Consider the following 21,083-nt stretch of genomic DNA (forward strand, 5'->3'; position numbering starts at 1 on the left):
GGGAGTGGGGGCAGCCCCCTGAAATATTTTATTGGGGGGGCAAAGGGCCTCAGTTCTTAGGAGTTACCTCCTATGCCTGGATTGAACTGCCCTTCAAATAGAGGACTGCCCTCTGTAAAGTAGGATATATGGCCACCCTTGTTCTAGATTCTAGGACATGGACCAACACATACACTATACTGGCTCTCACTGGGAAAGCTGGCAGCCTTTGAGATAGATTTGACCCTTCCAATGAAAACTTTAACTAGCTTCTGATAATTCTTTCAAATTCAAAGCAAGGTGTGATTTTAAAAAAAATGTTGTCCAGTTTCACTTGTAATGTGTAATTGTGTACAGTAATGTTATTGTGTTGTTATGCATATTCTGAGAAAGTAAAGGATCACTGACAACCTGAGGATATATTTCAGAATACCCATTCATTCTTTAAACATGACATTTGCTCCAGAGCAGTGAAGTTTCTCCTTCTAAGTAATGCCACTTGCATTATAGTACCTAAACATATTGTCCTGGGCATTGGCCTAGTATGAGGAGAATACACTGACCTCCCAAAGTGTAACAGTTGGACATCTCTGATCTGGTGCAAGGCTGGGAACACTAATGAGCTTACCTGAATGTGCTGCAAATTCTAGCATGTCATACAAACACAGCACAATCAATGGTACTCCCCATGGGTATAGCATGGGAGGCACTGCAAATAACATTGTAGTAGAGAATTCACAAGGGAGGTTGCTGTATTGTAAACATTCTCAAGATTGCCTGTGAAGATGTGTAATTAGTGCTTGCAGTGAGGAGTGGGTTAAAAAAAAATGTTCAAAGTCTAAAATAAAATTGACCACATGCGCCCATCATTTATGTACAGACTATTACCTGTGACGTCTATCAATTTGCCAGGTAAAAGTTCCCAGGTTCTATATGGACTGCATCAGTCATGAAGAAAACACTCTTATTTATGGCAAATATGCTTCTGGTGGTAATTTATAACAGGTAGTTCTCAACAGACAACAAAAATGCTGCCATCCGAGATAGGATGGTGGATGGTGGGGTCAGGGGGTTGGCTCCTTCCTGTAGCACAGATGGGGGAGTACAAAAAATGCACCTCTCTTGGTTCCTCGGCAGAGGAATCTGGATGCTGGTGGGAGTGGGAAAATGAAAAATTGGGAAAGCCAAAGTTGACGCGTTTTTCCATCCCTGGAGAGGAGTGTGTGAGGGTATATGGAAGCCAGCCAAGTGTACAAGGGAAAAATTTGTATTAATTGCTCCACCTGCCCCCCACTTATTTGCATTGTGCCCTGGAAGGTTGTCCCAAAGAGGAAAAGGGTTGTTCACCCTCCACACTTACAGTCAGAAAGGTACCAGTGCCTCTGTTCCTTGAGAAAGACTCTGACCCACCTGGAAAGTGTATGAATGCATACGAGTGCTTTCGATTCCAGCTTTGTTGGACTCTGTGGCATGAAGGCTAAAGCTCTGAGCCCACGTCCCCCTCCTTCCTGTCATATGTGCTGCAATCATCTTGTCACTTTTCTAGATCATGTCATGCAACGGGAGCAAGAGGCAGGAAGAATGGATCTGCTACTTGTCTGAATTTTTCAGGCTTTGGACAATGATTGTGGGTGGTTCTCTCCTACTTGGCTATGTTTTGTATCTATATATAGTACTTCAGCAAGAACTTCATATTCATGCCTGACATTCCAGCAAATGTTTAGGTTGCAAATTGCATTCGTTTTTAGTACTGCAGCAGCCAAATTTTTCATATTTTATTTTCATACTCTTTCATTCTCTTACTGTTCATTTGACCTGTATCTTCCATGGCGCTTCAAATTATATCCACATTATATCCACATTCCCAGTGAACCTCATGCTGGTTGTTGCCTCCAAAGGTACAATACACCAGATGGGGTCTTTCCTCATAATGGGAGATTTGTGCAGTTACTGTTATGCACAATGTTATCAGTTGTGCTGTAATACAAGGCCTATGCAATTTCCAGAGAGGGCTTAGTCTATTGCAACAAAAAGGGACTGTGTTCTAAGGACTGTGAAGCTGATTGTCCACATTTACAGAGAGAAAAGACCCAGGGAACCTGTTCTTCAAAAGGGAGAGAGAGAGAGAGAGAGAGAGAGAGAGAGAGAGAGAGAGAGAGATGCAACTGTTATTGGGAATCATTGCTGCCTCCAACTGTGGACGTAGAGCATAGCCAGTCACGGCTAGTGGCCATCGATAGCCTTCTCCTCCCATGAATTTGTCTAATCCTCTTTCAAAGCCATCGAAGTTGGTGGCCATCATTGCCTCCTAGGAAGAGCGAGCTCCATCCTCTGTGCTGCGTTAAGTCCATTTATATCATTCATAAATGAAGTAAATAACAACAACGCTGCTTTGTTAGAGGTTTTTGTCGATTAAGCAGTATATTACTCTCGTTAAAGAAAGAAAATTAAAATGCAAGTCATGGGCATAGCCAGGATTTATGTTAAGGCGGGGTGCAGGACTTTTGTTAGGGGGGCAGAACCGAGCTATATGCGACGCAATTGCTCAGTTAGTTAGTTACGTATTTTTATTTATTTACTTGATGGGGGGGGCATCTGCCCTCCCTGCACCTCGCCGGGTGTTAGGGAAAGGTGACCCGGCCGAGCCCTTGAAGGGGCCAGCCTTTCAGGACGGTCCCCACGTCGCGCGCGGTTCTCCGATTCTGCACGCGAAGGCCGACCCTGGCGCCTGGGAGACTCGGCGGCTCTGCTTTGGACTCCCACGACGCCCAAAAGCCGCAGCAAGGCGGGAGCCCCGGCATTGGCTCCTTCCCGCCCTCTCTGCATTTCCATGGAGACAGGAGCAGGAAGTATAAACGAGAAATCCGACTTCATCTCTCTCTCCACAGGCGCCACAGCCGGAGCCTTCGAAGAAACGTCCCCGGGCGCCTTGGTGCGCGCGCTGCGTATTCGGGCAAGTCTCGGGAAGGAGGCGGAGGGTGCTGCGTTGCCGCTTGGTTCTTTTCTTCCCCAGAGACTGCGAAGGAAGCAGCCTGAGAAAGGGTGGGAAGCTGCGGAGGGAACCGTCGCCTCTCCCTCATCAGATGGGGCGCAGGAAGGGAGCGGAGAGAGCGCGCGCGCAGAGGAAGAGTTGGATGCGTGTGCAGGACTCAACAGACCCTCTTTGCTCTTATAGGATGACACGAAGCCCCTAGGAGGGCAAGGGTCCCTTTATCAGCAGGTTAGAGGAGAAAAGTTGAGATGGTACAACTTTTCTCACCCAGTCAATAAAAGCTTTCTGCAGGTAAAAGTTCATAGGGCAAGTCTTGGGTTTGCTTGTTTTTTAATGGGTCCAGAGAAGATTCCCTAGGGAAACTATTAGCAAGCCGGCTCATTATACTGAGGCTGCTTCCAGCCTGCTACTTAGCAGCAACACAATTTCTGTTGACTGGGTGGTCCTCGCCAAACAAGCCGACTTCCCCCAAAGCTGGCCAGAGGGGGTGACCCTGTGTTTCCTCACATTCTCTGGCCCTAATCTCAGTCATGGCTATGCAAGAGCATCTGAAGGTGAAAGAACATCATCGACGCCCCATAACAGCTCTTGGCTACCATTCAGCACGACGGGAGTGCCTCACCGGCTTTGAAGGTGAGTCCTAGCTAGGGAGGTACATTTAATAATAATAATAATAATAATAATAATAATAATAATAATAATAATTTATTATTTATACCCCGCCCATCTGGCTGGGCCTCCCCAGCCACTCTGGGCGGCTTCCATAGAAACCAAAAATACACTAAAATATCACATGTTAAAAACTTCCCTGAACAGGGCTGCCTTAAGATGTCTTCTGAATGTCAGGTAGTTGTTTATCGCTTTGACATCTGCTGGAAGGGCGTTCCACAGGGCGGGCGCCACTACCAAGAAGGCCCTCTGCCTGGTTCCCTGTAGCTTTGCTTCTCGCAATGAGGGAACCACCAGAAGGCCCTCGGTGCTGGACCTCAGTGTCCGGGCAGAACGATGGGGGTGGAGACGCTCCTTCAGGTATACTGGACCGAGGCCGTTTAGGGCTTTAAAGGTCAGCACCAACACTTTGAATTGTGCTCGGAAACGTACTGGGAGCCAATGTAGGTCTTTCAAGACCGGTGTTATATGGTCTCGGCGGCCGCCCCAGTCAACAGTCTAGCCGCCGCATTCTGGATTAGTTGTAGTTTCCGAGTCACCTTCAAAGGTAGCCCCACGTAGAGCACATTGCAGTAGTCCAAGCGGGAGATAACCAGAGCATGCACCACTCTGGTGAGACAGTCCGCAGGCAGATAGGGTCTCAGCCTACGTACCAGATGGAGCTGGTAAACAGCTGCCCTGGATACAGATTTGACCTGTGCCTCCATGGACAGCTGTGAGTCCAAAATGACTCCCAGGCTGCACACCTGGTCCTTTAGGGGCACAGTTACCCCATTCAGGACCAGGGAATCTTCCACACCTGCCCGCCTCCTGTCCCCCAAAAACAGTACTTCTGTCTTGTCAGGATTCAACCTCAATCTGTTAGCCGCCATCCATCCTCCAACCGCCTCCAGACACTCACACAGGACCTTCACCGCCTTCACTGGTTCTGATTTAAAAGAGAGGTAGAGCTGGGTATCATCCGCATACTGATGAACACCCAGCCCAAACCTCCTGATGATCTCTCCCAGTGGCTGCATGTAAATGTTGAAAAGCATGGGGGAGAGGACAGAACACTGAGGCACCCCACAAGTGAGAGCCCAGGGGTCTGAACACTCATCCCCCACCACCACTTTCTGAACACGGCCCAGGAGGAAGGAGCGGAACCACTGTATGACAGTGCCCCCAGCTCCCAGCCCCTCAAGATGGTCCAGAAGGATGTTATGGTCAATGGTATCAAACGCCGCTGAGAGATCCAGCAGAACTAGGAAACAGCTCTCACCTTTGTCCCTAGCCCGCTGGAGATCATCAACCAGGGCGACCAAGGCAGTTTCAGTCCCATGATGAGGCCTGAATCCCGACTGGAAGGGATCCAAATGGTCCGCTTCTTCCAGGCGTGCCTGGAGTTGTTCAGCAACCACTCGCTCAATCACCTTTTCCAAGAATGGAAGATTTGAGACTGGGCGATAGTTGGCCATCGTGGCCGCATCTAAAGATGGTTTTTTAAGAAGCGGTTTAATAACCGCCTCTTTCAGCGGGTCTGGGAAGGCTCCCTCACGGAGGGAAGCATTCACCACCCCACAAAGCCCATTGCCCAGTCCTTCCCGGCTAGCTTTTATAAGCCAGGATGGGCAAGGATCCAGGAGACAGGTGGTTGGCTTCACTCGTCCAAGCAGCCTGTCCACATCCTCGGAGGTAACAGATTGGAATTGATCCCACGCAACTTGACTAGACAGGACTCTAGCACTCTCCCACCCCGGCCCTGCTCCCACGGTGGAGTCTACTTCTTCCCGAATCTGCGTGATTTTATCCAGTTCTTTGTGAGCATTACAGCATTAAATTCTACCCAACTTCCATGCCTGCTTTGTACAACATGCCCAAATCTTGGACAGTTACATCACATAATAGACCACCATTTCCATCCCCACAACAAGAGTACAGCCCAAAACACAGTATATCTATCACCTGAACCAAGAGTCTGCTTTCTGTCTCATCTACATGCTTTCAGCTCATGTCCTCATATGACCTCTGAATTTATGCTTGAGTTCTCATCAGGGAATGTCATGCTAGCACAGTGCCCTCATTCAAAACCCGTCAGATTTTTCCTTAAGGCATCTCTCTCCAAATGAGCTGGAGACGTTCCTTCCAAAATGAGTCCCTAGCTAAACAAGCTGTATTGTCACCCTTCTTGCCCTGATAGATGGAGTTATCAAATGGTGGGACGTGGAGAATGGGCGCATGTCCCTCTGCGCCAAGGAGCATGCTGGCCGAGTCACCCACTTCCAGTCCTGGGTGCAGGCACGACTCCTCTTCTCTTCTTCCAATGATGGCTCCGTGCTCGTGTGGGCTGTAGGCGGCACTGTGCTTGACCGCATCCAGGTAAGAACCACACCGTATTACATCCTGGGGTCAGTGCAGGCCAAGAGTAATGACACAGTTGCTTTTCTGAAGTTTGTAAGTCATTGCATGGCATTGATCAGATATCATAGAACAGGGTTTACCAAACTTGAGCCTCCAGCTGTTTTTGGACTACAATTCCCATCACCCCTGAACACTGGTCCTGCTAGCTAGGGATGATGGGAATTGTAGTCCAAAAACAGCTGGAGCCCCAAGTATGGGAAACCCTGTCAGAGAGTGATTGTGCTAAGCTCTTGCTCAATTCTGGGGATTCCTGGGATGCTACAGCTGCAATTTAGGTAGAGATCTCACTTTCTGCACCTACTAACTGAGGCTTCTGAGGATAAAGGAGAACTTGCCCCAACCAGTATTCCCATGAAGGGCTGCAACTCAGGAGCAGAGCACATGCATTGCATACAGGAAGCCCCAGGCTCAGTTCCCAGCTTCTCCAGGTAGCGCTGGAAAGGACATCTGTCTGACACCCTGGAAAGCTGCTGCCAGTCAGTGCAGACCTGGTGTGCCTAAGCTGTGGCCTTCCAGAACTCCCACCAGCCCCAGCCAAGCCTCAGGGATGATGGGAGTTGTAGTCCAACAACATATGAAAAGCTGCAGGTTCCCTGTCCCTGGGGTAGAAGGCAGCTTCCTAAATATTGTTTGGCTAACTAAACAATCTATGACCTTTTCAGCAGGGGAAGGGGTATTGTTTTTGTTAGTATGCTGTACATTTTTGTGTTTTTATTTTGTAAACCACCCTGCAATCTTCAGATGAAGGGCCATATAGAAATGTAATGAATAAATAAAATATTTGAGCCTTGAAGTGTCATGTTCATTCTGCAAGACAGGCAGTGCTTTCTTCTGGGGGCTACTCAAGGGTTTTCGGTGCCCACACCTCCCCCCCCCACACCAAATGTTAAAAGTGTGGCACTTACTGCAACAACTTCATGGTGAGTACCGGACCTTTTATTTCTTTTTAAAAAAGCACTGAAGACAGGAATAGATTTTGCTGTCTTCTGGGCCTCGAGTGCCCTGCTGGTCTAACCCCAATAAAATCTATGTAAGACCAGGCCCTTCCAGAGAGTCTTGCAGGGTGAGAACTAGGCAGTATTGCCTTCCTGAGTCCCTAGAGCCTATTATTTTGTGCACAGTCTTCCTGCACTCAAGCCAGTCCCCACTTTCCCTCCCTCCAGCTAGGCTACCCTATCTTCACCTTGTCCATCAGCCTGGCTCGGCATCTCCTGCTCTGTGGCAGCAAGGGACGCCTGATGGCTTTCCCCTTGGATGAAAGGAGAGAATCTGGCCACGTGGTCCACATGGCCCAGGGCTTTTCCGAGCACACACACACAGACATCGTGTCCTGCATCGCCTGCCTGGACAACCAAATATACACAGCAGGGTAAGTTGGGAGTTGCGGGAGTGAAGAATGGGCTCCTTCTGCAGATGGGTTCAAAGTACAGACCCCCTGTAATACTTACAGCTTTGTGAAATGCTTCTATCATATGCTACTCATGTCATGCAGAACCTTATCAAACAGGCCCTGCTGGAAGGGAGTGAGATGGTCTCCAGCAAGGTGACAGTAATAATGTGGTTTCTGGATGACTGTGAAGCAGTGAGTCATACACATTTTCCCAAGGAGGGAATCTGCAGCTCTGCTTTGAAACCAAAGCTCCCTCTCTCCCACCATGGGGAGGTTTAAGCCACACCAGCCTCAGAATCCAGCTTCAGTAGATCCAACAGTCCCTTCCCTTCCCAGGTATGACAAGAAGCTGCTGATCTTTGACACCTATCAGACTCCAGGCAGGAAGGGCCTGACAACCAAGCACTGCATCCCACGTGCCCATCGTGCAGCCATCACTCACCTGCTGCTGGTGCGGCAGCAAGAAACCACAAGGTACAAGCTCAGTGCAAAGGGCAGGCCACCTAGGCCGTGGGATCTGGATAATGGGTTGTGTGTGTGAAGGCATTTGTCAAGAGGTGCTCTCCTGCTACGTGACCCATGACTGGTCAGCATCTAATTGACTCTCCTTCCCCCCCAAACAGGAAGGTACTAGGCAAGAGTAGCCAGTTAGGTACTAGCAGCAGTGGACTGAGGGGAGACTTTTGTGCTGAAGGATAATCTTATGTTGTACTTGCATGACAGCTTCCTGGTGCCACAATTCTTATGTAGAACAGGGGTGGGAAACTTCAGAACCGGGGCCAGGGGTAGACCTCCAGACCTCTTTGAATGACTCCTGGGACTTGTCCCAGGCCATGCACCTCCATCCACAAGCTGTGCCCTTGACTGATCCTGCTCTGCATCCCACTCAAGTGCTTTTGCATGGCAAGAATATGCTGTTGAGTTGCGACAATGCCTCTTGTTCGCCTGGATGTGGGCATGCGTAGAAACCTCTGGCTTTTACTGTAGGAAAGGTAGGAGTCATACCAATGACTCTGCCCATTTTTGCCTCTGACTCTGCCCACTGCTGGCACGAGGCCCCAGGAAGAGAATGTGGCCTCTCACTCGAGCTGAAAAAAGTTCCTCATTCTGGCATAAGGACAGGGAAACGAGACAAAGCAGGATTCCCTCTTTAGTCACTTCAAAAGGGCAAATCCAAAGAGATCTGCTGTGGTGTGGATGGAAGCATACAATTGAAGGACAAGGATGAGCTAAATTTGCTCTCACATATAGAAAGTGAGAATCACTGTGCGCTGAATGCACACCTACCACCTTGTATAATGTACTCTGCATAAATTCTCTTCCCTTACAGTCCTTAATTCCTGCTTCCGCCCCCTCTGATTCACGTTTCCTAGGTTATATTTCTTCTCCATTTTTTAAATAAAGAAATACTATTTGGGTTTTGCTCCCTCCTCCTTTCCCTCCCCCTCCCGTTGCAGCTTCCTTCCTTTCCTGAGAAGTTAACATGGTGATGGGGAAAGGAGAAGCAGGAGGAGATGCCTCCTTCTCTGAATGGATTTCTGTTGCAGAGGCTGGGGCTCTAAGTGGCAGATCTAGAGCCAGAGGGCTCTGGAAGGATGACGTTTACCACAAAGAGGAACTGGAAGCCACAGGATGTTACTCGAACCTCTGGCCAGGAGGGAGAGGCTTTGAGTGTGTTCCGCTTGGGGAAGTGTAAAATAAGAACACTTTGCTTAAAGAAAAAAGAAATGTTATATTTTCTCCTGCTTTCAATGATTCACTAGAAAGGGAGCCCTGGGTTTAAATAGGGGGTGTGAAGTCTTTGCTTGGGAAATGTAAGCGCAGCCCTGCTCCCCCACTGCACTGCCAAAGTCCTGCTTCCCTGACCCTCCCTCTGGTCTGTGATCTCCTCTGCAGGGTGCTCTCAGGTTCTTTTGACCAGACAGTTGGCATCTGGTCCCAGGATGGGAAGCTCATCCAGCGCCTTGGCCCCTTCACCAGGAACATTACTGGACTCTGCTACGTGGCATCTGTTGGCATCCTCTGGATCACCAGTGGCACAACCCAGCCCACCCTCTATGAGCCTCAGTCTGGGGAAATAGTGAGCGACTTAAGTGTGGCATTTCCATGTACACCTCCGCCGAAAGATCAATGAACTTGTTATTATAAGGAGCCCTCTACTGGTGATGGATTAGCATTGCGTCCGCCTCAACTAGCATAGGGAGGGAGGGCAAAAGGCCCCAGTGTGTTTTCTTTCCCTTTCTGTCTTTGTGAATTGTGGCCAAGAGAATAAGCCAGCTGCCTCTCTCCACATGCGCTGCCAGGCTGCGCCAATCAACTCCCACACTTGCCCGCAGTCTTAGTGTATTAGGCATGTGCATTAGGACTATATAAGCTAGCATTGTCCAGTGTTTTGTTTTCTTCCAGCAAGGCCACAGTCCTAGTGGAAAACAATTGCTGCCAAGGGTTTGGCCATGCTGTGCAAATGGGGACCGATAAGCCCAGGATCCTGTTGCTCATCCATGTTACACATGAAGCAGGATTTTGTAGGGTGCCTTTTCATGGGCTGTTACTTCAGACTGCAGGAGTGAAAGTTGAATGGGGCATATTCAAGTGTGCCATCCTCAACCCACAGCAGCCTGAAGCAGAGCGGCTCACAAAAGCTTTATCACTTGGTTCTGCAGAATGTGCTAAGGTGCCATTTTGTCTGGGACAGATTTCCAGACTTGGAAGTCAATTTAAAGCCTGCCATGCAGTCTAATCCTCCATGCATGGCATTACTGTATTTGGCTTATTGGTGGTTACCAGTAAAAGATGCCTGGGGACCAGTGCCTTGTGAGGGGAGGGTACAATAGTAAGCTTTGCGTCAAAAAAAGGCCCCTGGTTCAGTCCCCGGCATCTCCACTTAAAATGACCTAAGTAATGGGAGCAATCAGTTCCTGAGACCTGAAGGAGCTGCTGCCACTCAAAGTATTAAATACTGGGCTGGATAGACTGGATAAATACTGGGCTGGATAGACTGACCTGGAACAACGTACGTAACGTCCCCTGTTCCTATGGGAGCTGTTCTATGGGATGATTTTTCCTTGTAGAATTGCCTGTCCTTAGTTGGCCTCAGCTCCTCATATTGTTTAGTTTTTATCATATGAAAAATTACCCATGTCAAAAAGAACACTCTTTGATGGAGCACGTTTCTTTTAACAAGCTGCCTTACCTTGACAGATCAGACCCATTTTGCCTGATTAATGACACGATACAGATGACATAAAAACTATACACAGCCATTTTATATTGAAAAATTACTCTGATCTTCTTCCAAATGTCAGGTGGCAGATATACTGAAGATTAAATCCTGTCTCTTCTCATTTCCTTAGCTGTTGTATCCTCCCATTCTCAGGGCCTCTTCCTGAACATGTTTTTCAATTGCTATTTCCATTGGGTGGATGCTTCAAAAGCCATTAGCGCCTCTAACACTGTATTCCTGGATCTGCAAACTCCCCCAAAACATACTCAAAAATAACATTTCTTTGTAGCTTTCAATACCAGATCCAACTGCATTTCACAGTTCCATCCCAAGTACTGTCATGTGCTCACCAAAGCTAAAAAGTCCACTGAACAAGTGCCCCTAGCACAGCTCTTTTTGATAGGTCTTTGATCCCTAAGTAAAGATGGCTCTTGTGTACCATTCCACATTTATAGGAAGAATAAGGAGAAACAGGTATTAAATGGCCAACCTGTTCTGAATTCTTTGTGCTGATCTGCTTTCAGGTTTCACAGTTCATATCCACATTCCAAGGCCAACAGAAAGATGGGCCTGCTCTTCAGCAGCTTCTCAGCTTGCCAGACTCGAGGCATGTGATAGGTGAGTTCTCCAGTAGAGTACAGATGCCCCCCCAATATCTGCAATACAAGGCCTCACCTGGTCTCTCAGCCGCCAATGTTAGATTCAGCATCTCTTCTTATCTGTAGGCCATGTCCTTTCATGCAGTTAGGAGAAAATAGCTTTAGTGGAAGATATTAGAACAGTATGGCACCCAGTGGTGAAAGCGTTGAATTGGCATTGGAGATATCCAGGTTCATTCCACCACTCAGCCACAAAGCTTGCTGGGCCTCCTTGGCCAATCACCCTCTCCCAGTTTAGCTTATGCCACTGGATTGTTGTGAGGAAAACATGGGGTGAGTAAACTAGGTCTTTTGCCCTGAACTCCTTGAAGGAAAGGCATGATATAAAAGTAGTAAAAATTGATTAATTAGTACAAAAAAGGGCTTTCATCACAGAACCAGGTGGTGACCTTGGTAGGCCCGTGTGCTTATTGCATTCAGACCCAGGATGGGTAAAGCACTTGGGAGAGACTAAATGTTCCCATGGACATCTGGTTAATTGTTGTGGGAACAGGTTTTTTTGTCTGATCCAGCAGGCTCTTCTTATGTTCCTGTTGGTTCCCACACAGATCCCAGATTTATATCCAGAGATTCCAGTTTCATGCGAACAGGTGTTGTGAGATCTATGCATGCTTTTCTAATTTAACACAAGGTGATTTCCCACTCAGCTTCTTCAGAGATATTATAAGGCTCAGTGGATGGCAAGAGCTTTTTAGAATAACCCAAGTAATTTTAAGAAACACAGAACATTTCCTTCTTCCAGGCACAGCAAAGCCGCAGCAAATACTCGTCTGGCGCTACAGCGAGTTGGGATGCCTGACAGTGCTGCCTTGTAAACACCCCCTAGAGTGCCTAGCTTATGGTAAGAAGCCATATATATCTCTAACTCTGCAACAGCTCCAGCCCCAGATGCACAAGCTCCGTCAGGTGAGGTTAAAAGCTATAAGAGCCTTATGTGGCTGGGACAAGGGCCGGGGTTGAGTTTTATGTGTCCAGCAATAAAACTTTTGTCTGGTTTTCCGAAGCCCCTGCTGCCCCTGCTTGACCTTCTGAATGTATCTCCACCAGCCAAAAAGGAGCCCGTTTTGCTCTTCAGTGGGGACAGCAGTGGGATGCTACAGAAGTGGGAGAAGAGCTACATCTCTCCCTTCATCTACAGGTAAGGTTTCATCCCCACAGACCTAGAAGAGATGCCAGTCCCTGGTGTGTGACATGGGTTGGGGAAGCCCCTATTGCAAGGTACAGCAGTGAGCAGAGGCTGGCCTAAGAGCTGCAGATTTCTGTTGGTAAGGAGAAGAAGCACAGCCCCTGGCAGAGGAGACTCTGTAGTGTAGCAGGTCTGTGCTATTTGGTGTCCAGATAGAAGCTATCTACTAGTGTCCTGAATAATAGAGGAGCTTAACTACTAAATGTGTTACCCTTGGTCATTAGCTGCCATTGACCTAGAACACAAGCCCCTGGAAGAGATGTGGTTGGAGGAATGCTGTGATCTAGGAGGAGTCTCCCTTGCCATCTCTCATTAAGTCAGGGGGGTGTTGGACTACAACTCCCATCATCCCTGTCAATCAGCCACCCTGGCTGGGACTGATGGAACTTAAGAGTCCAGCTACATCAGGAGGGTCACAAATTTCCCATCTCTGTAGTGGAGTTTCAAAAAGTTGTTCTTCTCCAGCATCTGGCTCTAACCGTGTCATGGTTAGTAGTGCTGTACAAAGACGAGATGCTTGCAGACAAGCAGACACCTGCCCACCCTAGTCCCTTGTGCTCCCTGCCCTCTGCGGCTGCCCATTCTCCGCCTGCTCCAGTCCTGCAGCCATCTGCTCCTCATGCCGTTGTGAGCTCCCAGCCTTCTCACCCATCCTCAACCACAACCCTGTCCACAGCCACAGGTCTACACTCCTCCCCCCACACACATCCTGTGTGTCTTTGTTTCTTTCAGCAGGGAGTCCTTCCACCTAAGTGAAGCCCAACTGGAAAGAAGAGGCCCCTTGGCACAGCAGAGGGAGGAGGATGGCAAGGAGAAGCCACAGCCTCGTCCAGATTCCCCCCGAAAGCCAGGAAAGGCCTCCGTTGGGCAGCAGAGTGGCTACACCAGGTTCCAAAGTGCAGAGAAAGACATGCGAAAAGGAAGCATAGGCTTCACTAGGTAACTGTCATTGTGCTCTGCCCAAGAGTATGTGCTACTGTAGCAGAGAGGCAACAGCATAATTTGTCTTGAAGAGACCGAGGGACTGCCCTTTCTTCCTTGGGGATCAGGCAGACCTTCACCATTTGCTTTGCAGCAGGGCTGGACAACCTGTGATGCTCCAGAGATTGTTGGAGCCATGCTCCCATCATCCCTTGCTAGTATGACTAATGGTCAGGGGTGATGGTCACCAAGCTGGCCAGAACAGGGCATGATTTAATTTTGGGGGGAGAGTTGGCTTCTGTAATGTTGGCTGTGAAATGACAGATGAAAGGTAGTTGCTGCCTTGCTAACGAAGCCCTGGGCCTTTGCCAGGGCTCTCTTTGCTGAAGAGTTGAATATCCTGGTGGTGTCGGCAGCTGATGGGAACATTTATCTCTGGGAGTTTGAGAGCTTCATCCCAGAAGCTGAACCTTCTGCCCAGGTGAGTGCAAACCGCTGTCCTAGCCTCTGCTTCTTGGATGGAAGACAGAAGACATGTGCTTGCAGGTAAGCCGCAGGAAGTGAATGGCCTCTGTCCTCCAAGATAAGAAAGATAAACCAGCCAGCCACATTTATTTAAGCAAGCCAACTAGGAGCCGCATGGCAGCACAGGTTTTGGCTCAGAAAATTCCCTTGGATTACAAACAAAAGAGAAGTGGGTGACATTTCTCCTAGAGAAAGGCTCCCTTAATGGTTTGTTATTTTCATCCCATGCTGTAGCAATGCCCACCTGTGTTGGATCAAAATTCTGAAACATTGGCATCAAGCTGTGTTCAAGATGAGAAGACCCAGGGCACTTCAAGCAGTTGTGTAGCAGGTGAAGAAAGTGGTTTGGAGTAAACTCAGAGGGGAAAGGTGCACAAAAGTAAACATTGAATGGCTCAATGCACTTTGAATGTATCCTTCCATAAGTACACTTCACAGCCCAATCCTAACCATGCCTAGTAAGTTCTATTAAATTCAGTGGGGCTTATTCCCAAGTAAGTGGGGTGAGGATTGCAAGCTTAGATGGAAAACATTGTGTGGCAGGGCTGGATCAAGGGTAGTCTGAGACAAGCCAGTAGTTAGGACTGAAGAGTAAGCCAGAACCAAATGAAAACTTGTGAGTCAGAGTCTAGAAGGAAGATCAGGAGTGGCAAGAGAGTCAGGGCCAAAGACCAGCCAAGGCTGCAGGAACCCACCAGAGCTCAGGAAGACTTTGTTGCTCAGGCAAGCCTCAACTGGACCAGGAAGCCCCCTTACACTCTTTGCTGTCTAGGAGGCTCCAGTAGTCAGCCTGAGTGGGTGGAGTCATTCACTGAGAAGCTACCACCTGGAGTCACCACACAAGGCAGCTGTCCTGGCAGGCCTATACCATGGTCCGGGACCAAATGAACCAGAGCACTGTATAGGACACTGGGGTCATCCTCACTTCCACTTGCTCTGCCACTCCCCACTCCCCACCCCCAGAAAACCCATGGTTTAGCGCTGAAACAGAACAAACGGCAATCAGGTTTTTTGTGGATTGTCATTTGTTCCAATTTTCCAGGGGTTTTCCAGGGGAAAGCAACAGGGGACAGGCAAAATCATTTGGACTCATGCCTAGAATTCACTGAACAAGTGGAAAACCACTGAGACCTGTGCTTTCTGGGCACAGGGCAAACGAAAAAGTGCCTGAGTCCACTTGTTGTACACCTAAGTGTCCCTGATGAAATCTCCCTTCAAACCATGCTGGGGCACTGAATGTTTCTCTAGTTTATTTCATCTAGTTTCTCTAGTTTTCGTTTGGTACTGGTGCCTCCCCTCCTTTCTTCAAGCTGGGGATAAAAAGCACCGCAGGCTGGTTTTTTTGGGAAGCCACCTCCTGAGTGTGTAAGAGATTCCGGTCCCTGTTTTTTCCTCTTCTCCATCCTGCTACTGTCTCTCTCATGCCAGAACTGCCTTAAATAGGTTTCACCTGCAGAACAGTGCTGTGCGGGCACACGGGCATGGTGACAGCACTTGCTGTGGCAGCCGGCGATGCTGGACTGTACTTCCCCTACCTGGTGAGTGAACCGTAGAATGGACTTGGATGTCATTGTATGAGACAGCCCAGTCTCTGTTGATGGGCAGCAGGGAGAGAGTGAGATGCTGTAGGAAGACCCTGTATGGCACATATAGGGAGGAGAGGGGATGTGGGTGAGTGCCAGTGCCAGAGAGAGAGAGAACACACACTGCAAGCAGGGGGAGGGGAGGGGCAGCATTGCAAAGCAAGACTTCACCTTGCTGTATTTCATTGTAGCTTAGTGGAGGATGGGATGGAAAGCTGTGTCTTTGGGACCTGCACAACCACTCTTTGCAAAACGCCTTTTCCAGTCTACCTGAGGACAACGGGCCCATCCTGGATATGGCCTACTCCCCAAAGAGGTGGGTGATTCTGCCTGCCTGCTTATTTGAAAGGTGGGTAAGCCACAGAATGTTCTCAAACACCACTTTGAGGCCTCCCAAGCAGGAGAGATGTATTGCTGAAAAGTGGGGGTGGGGGACAACAGTAATAGAAAGGATGAAGCCACTCCTGCAGGAACCTAATCTTTGGGTCCAGGGCTGCTAATTCGATTTTCCCATGTCTTTTGCCATTCCCGCATCCACAGCCCACACCCTCCTGGACCGGGCAGGAGGGAATTTGCTTTCTCTTCTAGCACTGGCAGAGTTTTTATCTGTGCTTTCAATCCTCACTGTGCTGAACTGGTGCTCCTGGCTGAGCTCTGTGGGCACAAAGCTGCTGTCGTAGCCTTGGTCTGGCACCCACTAGAGGACAAGTGGGTTAGCGGTGCTGAAGATGGCTCCATTCGGCTCTGGGTAAGCCCTTAATCAGGTGGTGACTTTCATATTTTGGGTATATTCACTAGCAGGGAGGTAGGAAAACTTTGGGCTAGTTGCTGAAGAACTTGGTTGAATTTCTGGACCAATAAGTTTTTTGGGGGAATTATACAGATCAGGCAGAAATATTTTCCAGGGAATGACCAGAGAGTTCCATGCTTTTGACCACTTCAAATCCAACATTCAAATCCAGCAGCAGGGATGATAGGATTTTTTTTTTTAATGGTTCACACAGAGCGAAGATGGTGGATGCTGTGTGCAGAACCTGAGAGCCTCCAGAGGGATTACTTGCCTCTGCATCGACCAGGTCAATGGCTGCATTCTTGCAGGGGTCCATGATACCATCAGGTAGGCTGGTACCATAAGGTGGTGGAAAAGAAAGGGATGAGAGGCAGCACATCTTTGAACAGGCTGATGGCTCTGCTTTTTTCTCCCTGCAGGGTTTATGATCCAAATTCTGGAGTGCAGGTGCAAAGTTACACAGGGCACCAAGATTCCGTCAAGGGACTCATCCATGTCCCAGAAATGGAGCAGGTAGGAGAGACAGGGACCATCCCCTAGGGGAAAAGGTCAAGAAAGCTGGGGGCTGGGAGTTTTCCCACTCTTAGGTCCAAGTCATGAATGGACCAGCACAAAGCAATGCATATACTGTGATGGTGCATATTGGAGCCATGTGCCTAATCTGTATCTATCAGCATCCTGTTCAGAGAGTCAGCTGCCTGTTGATGACATTTAGTGAGGTCGTGCCCACTTTTGAGCTGGGCAACACTACCAAAAAATTGTCCCCATGCTGTATTCTTGTCGTTTAAATAGAGTATTATATTGCACTTCCAGTCCTCCTACAAACAAACTAGTACTTAATGGAGAGGGGGAATTGAATCCTTTTTTATTTTAGAATTCAAAGCAGTTTACAAGACGTTTACCTATCATAGCACAGCCAAGGGGTGGACTGAACAAATAATTACCTGTTTTCTGTTTCTGTCTGGCTTCACTAACAGTGGCTGACAATAAGCTGAATCCTACTGAGGGAGCAAGCATGGCTGCCCTCCTCTAGTTTGTATCTAGGCCAGCAATAGCCATCCTTTGTGGGGCAGGCAAGGGCGACCTCTACAAGCTAAGAATATGCCTCAGAAGTTGCTACAGGATTCTGTAGTGTATTCTCTGTTCACATGGGAAACACAGATCCTGCTCGTGGATTTCCCATGAGCACCTGCTTGACAGCTGTGAGAACAGAATGCTGGACGAGATGGGCCTTTGGTCTGGTCCAGCAGGCCCTGTTCTTAAGTTCTTAAGCTGAACGTGGGAAGTCAGATGTGCACACAGTGAGTTGGCTCACTGCTTAAGCCATGAGTGTGCCTCTCAGAGTCCTGAGGATATTGCTGAGGATTCTGGGGCCCAGACTTGATTTGTGCACAGCCAGCCATGCCAGAAGCAGAATACACATGTGGCTTATAACATTGTTCCTTGAATCATGCTGGGTGTCTGACCAAATGTCACTTGGGTCTTTGGCCAACTAACTTTTTTTTAGCGTACTCTTAAAAAAAAAGCAGCTTCCTTACTGATTGCTTTAATGCAAATCTGTCAGTTGTGGAGAAGTACACCCACACACCCACATGCGTATCAGGAAGGTGCAATGTGGCAGGAGGAAATCTTGTTCTGATATCCTAGCTTGGCTTGCACTGATAGTGGATCCCAGGCTGGTGCCGCCCACTCTAGTGTGCTATGCAGTTGGATGGGAGACCAATGCAGTCTGAGACCCACATGAGTGAGGACCATCGGTGACCGATGGACTGCATGGAGACACTGAATCCAGCCCCATAGAGGGCGCTGACGCTCTTGCACCCTGACATGTTCTCCTTTCTGCTTCCCTGCAGTATGTGTCGGTCTCTCTAGATGGCACAGTGTGCATGTGGAAGGCCTATCGCCCGGGGGAGCAGCTCGCGACCCAGGTCAGGTGGTGACTTCAATCTCCTGCTGGGTGCTACCCAGGACCTAGACTCTGAGACTCTCAGCTTCCATTTTAACAAAGAGCACATTTCCATCCTTTGTGGTTGTGCAGGAAAGCTTCAAAAGACGTGTGTTCAGCATGCTCAGAAGCTAGTGAAACAACTAGGTGGGGCTTCCAGTGGTCAAGGGTGAGGCTTCTGTGCTCTGATGCTTCCTGTCCCCTCCCCATAGTCCTTGCTTCTGTGTCTCTCTTTCCTCCCCTTTTACTGCCGTCACAGTCCCTGCAAGCATATTCTGTGAAATGACATTTGCAATGAGAATAACTTGTGCCGACCAAGAACATACAAGCTAATGTGGATAATTAACTGTGATCTTTTCTTTGGTGCTGTCTTCTGCCCGTGCCCATGTCCTGCTGCACTTAAATTAGATTTGAGCTTACACATTCAAGGCAGAATGCAAGAACTTCAAAAGGCCAGACACAGCCAGTGATTAGGTGCCCCCAGCCAGCCTGAAATGTGGCAGGAAGCTTTCATGTCAATGAGTCATCTCTGTATAAGCAATTTGCACTCATATTCTAAGAAATAATGCAGCCTAGCCAGGAAAGGTTAAAAATTAAAAACAGCAGTAAACGCTGATGCATATTGATTGAAATTCTTTTCCGGACCCATGATCAAAGTTGTTAGTGCAGTAAACATGCAGCTGTTAGCCACTGGCTAGGCCAGGGGTAGGCAACCTAAGGCCTGGGGGCCGGATGCGGCCCAATCGCCTACTAAATCCGGCCCGCAGACGGTCTGGGAATCAGTGTGTTTTTACATGAGTAGAATGTATCCTTTTTTAAAAAAATGCATCTCTGGGTTACTTGTGGGTCCTGCCTGGTGTTTTTACCTGAGTAGAATGTGTGCTTTTATTTAAAATGCATCTCTGGGTTATTTGTGGGGCATAGGAATTTGTTCATTTTTTTCTTCAAAATATAGTCCAGCCCACCACATGGTCTGAGGGACGGTGGACTGGCCCATGGCTGAAAAATTTTGCTGACCCCTGGGCTAGGCAGAGCCCAGACAACTTCACTCCAGGATGTGCTTCAGTTGCAGCAACACCGCATTCCCTGTTCTGTACATGCCATACTTTGTATCTGAGAAAATTATTTTTGTCTCCCAGATAGCACATGCACCACTATTGCGATTATTGCTGGAATGTGATTATATAAGTGTTAGGGGCACCTACTTACTGGCAATGAGAATGGTGATGAGCAATTATAACTCCCACACTGCTTCTGTCTGTACAATTGTGTGGCTTTCCTCTTAATTTTGTTACATATCTATTTGCAAACATTCACCTAGCATGTAGAACAGGCTTTCTCCACCTCAGACCTCCAGATGCTTTTGGCCTACAACTCCCATGATCCCTAGCTAGCAGGACCAGTGGTCAGGAATGATGGGAATTATAGTCTCAAAACATCTGGAGGGCCGAGGTTGAGGAAGCCTGATGTAGATGTAGGAAGCCTGATGTACACAGAAATCTGCTTCATGCTGTGTCAGACCATTTACCCATCTAGCACTGCACACAGACAATGGCTTTCCAGGGTCTCATATTGGGGCCTTTCCCAGCCATATGTGGAGATGCAAGGGATTGAACCAGGGACCCTCTGCATGCAGAGAAGATGCCTTACCATGGAGCTACAGCCATATCCCACTATGAGTGACACAGGTGCTGCTATTGATGCTTGTTATGAGGAACTGAACGCACCAGTTAGGCTGCATATAAAGTTTGATAACCAGAGCTAAAAGCTCTAGGACAATGGAGTCAAATTCTCTCTGTGAAGCCTATTTTTGTTCCCTCTTGGTTGCTAGGCAGTGGTGTAAGAAGGAAAACAATCTATTGTGCCAGATTGCCATCCTGTGTGTGCCCGGGTATGCCAAGCTGGCATTCACAGGCACACAGGCCAAAGCAGCAAGTGCTTTTCCCCTGACATCAGCTCTGCTGTCCGGTTGTATTAATATCAGCATATACTTGTTTTGGGAACCACATGCCACTTTTGAGAGCTACATTGTGGCTTTCGGTGCTATTTCCTTATCAGGGATTTTTCCATTTTTACTATTTTGAGAACAGAGCTGATTGCAGAGTAACCAAGAAACATCACATGCCCATGGTAACCAACTGGTCAAGCAATGCTGACTGCCAGTCTCAGGATGGTGCTTGCAATGAGAGTATCCATCTACACTGCTAATGGATGCAATCTCTGTTAACTGTGTTAGTGCTGAATTCCCTTGTCTTGCCCCTCAAAGATTCATGAAGAAGGGGGTTCTGTATTTCTTGCCCAGTTGTGACTCTACCTGGACAGTTCTACAGCTGTACAATAAACTTACTCTTCTGTTTTCGCTACTCATGAATTGTACACTCTCTTGTTGCTGAGACGGATCCAAACTTCTGGGGTTTGGAAGCAGGTAACTGAGACCATCAAGTGACTTGCAAACTTTAGGGACTCCTGTTGCTGTGCAGAAGGGGTACTCCACTCCAAAAGCTTGTATTGTTGGCTATGTAGCCTGATCCCTTCACCCTGCCAATTTAATACTACTGTATTTCTTGCCCCCCAGCCTCTTTTAACTTCTCTAGTAGTAAATATCCTTTGAGTAAGTAGAGCAGGGATGGGGAACATGTTACCCTCCAAATGCTATTGGACTACAACTCCCATCATCTCTGGCTGGGGCTGATGAGGGTTGGGTCCAAACACAGGTCCTCAGCCCTGTTGCAGAGCATGCCTTTTCTTCACTAAGCATCTGCCACCCATTCTCACATATGTTGAGCAAAGGTTTCTCACCAGAGGCCCCACAGTACTCTAA

At 48.2% G+C, this 21,083-nt stretch overlaps 2 protein-coding genes across 2 annotated transcripts; both read left to right on the top strand.

Annotated features, from left to right (window-relative positions):
* The first annotated feature begins 3,462 nt into the window (after positions 1-3,462).
* On the top strand, positions 3,463-14,184 carry LOC128408079 (uncharacterized). The gene is made up of 10 exons (XM_053377280.1): positions 3,463-3,604; positions 5,820-5,998; positions 7,204-7,409; positions 7,767-7,904; positions 9,327-9,510; positions 11,178-11,271; positions 12,055-12,153; positions 12,360-12,450; positions 13,231-13,437; positions 13,792-14,184. Exons 1-10 carry the CDS (start codon positions 3,502-3,504, stop codon positions 13,967-13,969), a joined length of 1,479 nt encoding a protein of 492 aa, XP_053233255.1. The 5' UTR covers positions 3,463-3,501; the 3' UTR covers positions 13,970-14,184.
* LOC128408080 (uncharacterized) lies at positions 14,184-19,090 on the top strand. The gene is made up of 7 exons (XM_053377281.1): positions 14,184-14,275; positions 15,388-15,482; positions 15,719-15,843; positions 16,092-16,275; positions 16,532-16,644; positions 16,737-16,830; positions 18,171-19,090. Exons 2-7 carry the CDS (start codon positions 15,426-15,428, stop codon positions 18,255-18,257), a joined length of 660 nt encoding a protein of 219 aa, XP_053233256.1. The 5' UTR covers positions 14,184-14,275; positions 15,388-15,425; the 3' UTR covers positions 18,258-19,090.
* The last annotated feature ends 1,993 nt before the right edge of the window (positions 19,091-21,083 follow it).

The sequence above is a fragment of the Podarcis raffonei genome, chromosome 2 (genome assembly GCF_027172205.1).
Source record: "Podarcis raffonei isolate rPodRaf1 chromosome 2, rPodRaf1.pri, whole genome shotgun sequence".
In the NCBI taxonomy this organism is placed as follows: Eukaryota; Metazoa; Chordata; class Lepidosauria; order Squamata; family Lacertidae; genus Podarcis; species Podarcis raffonei.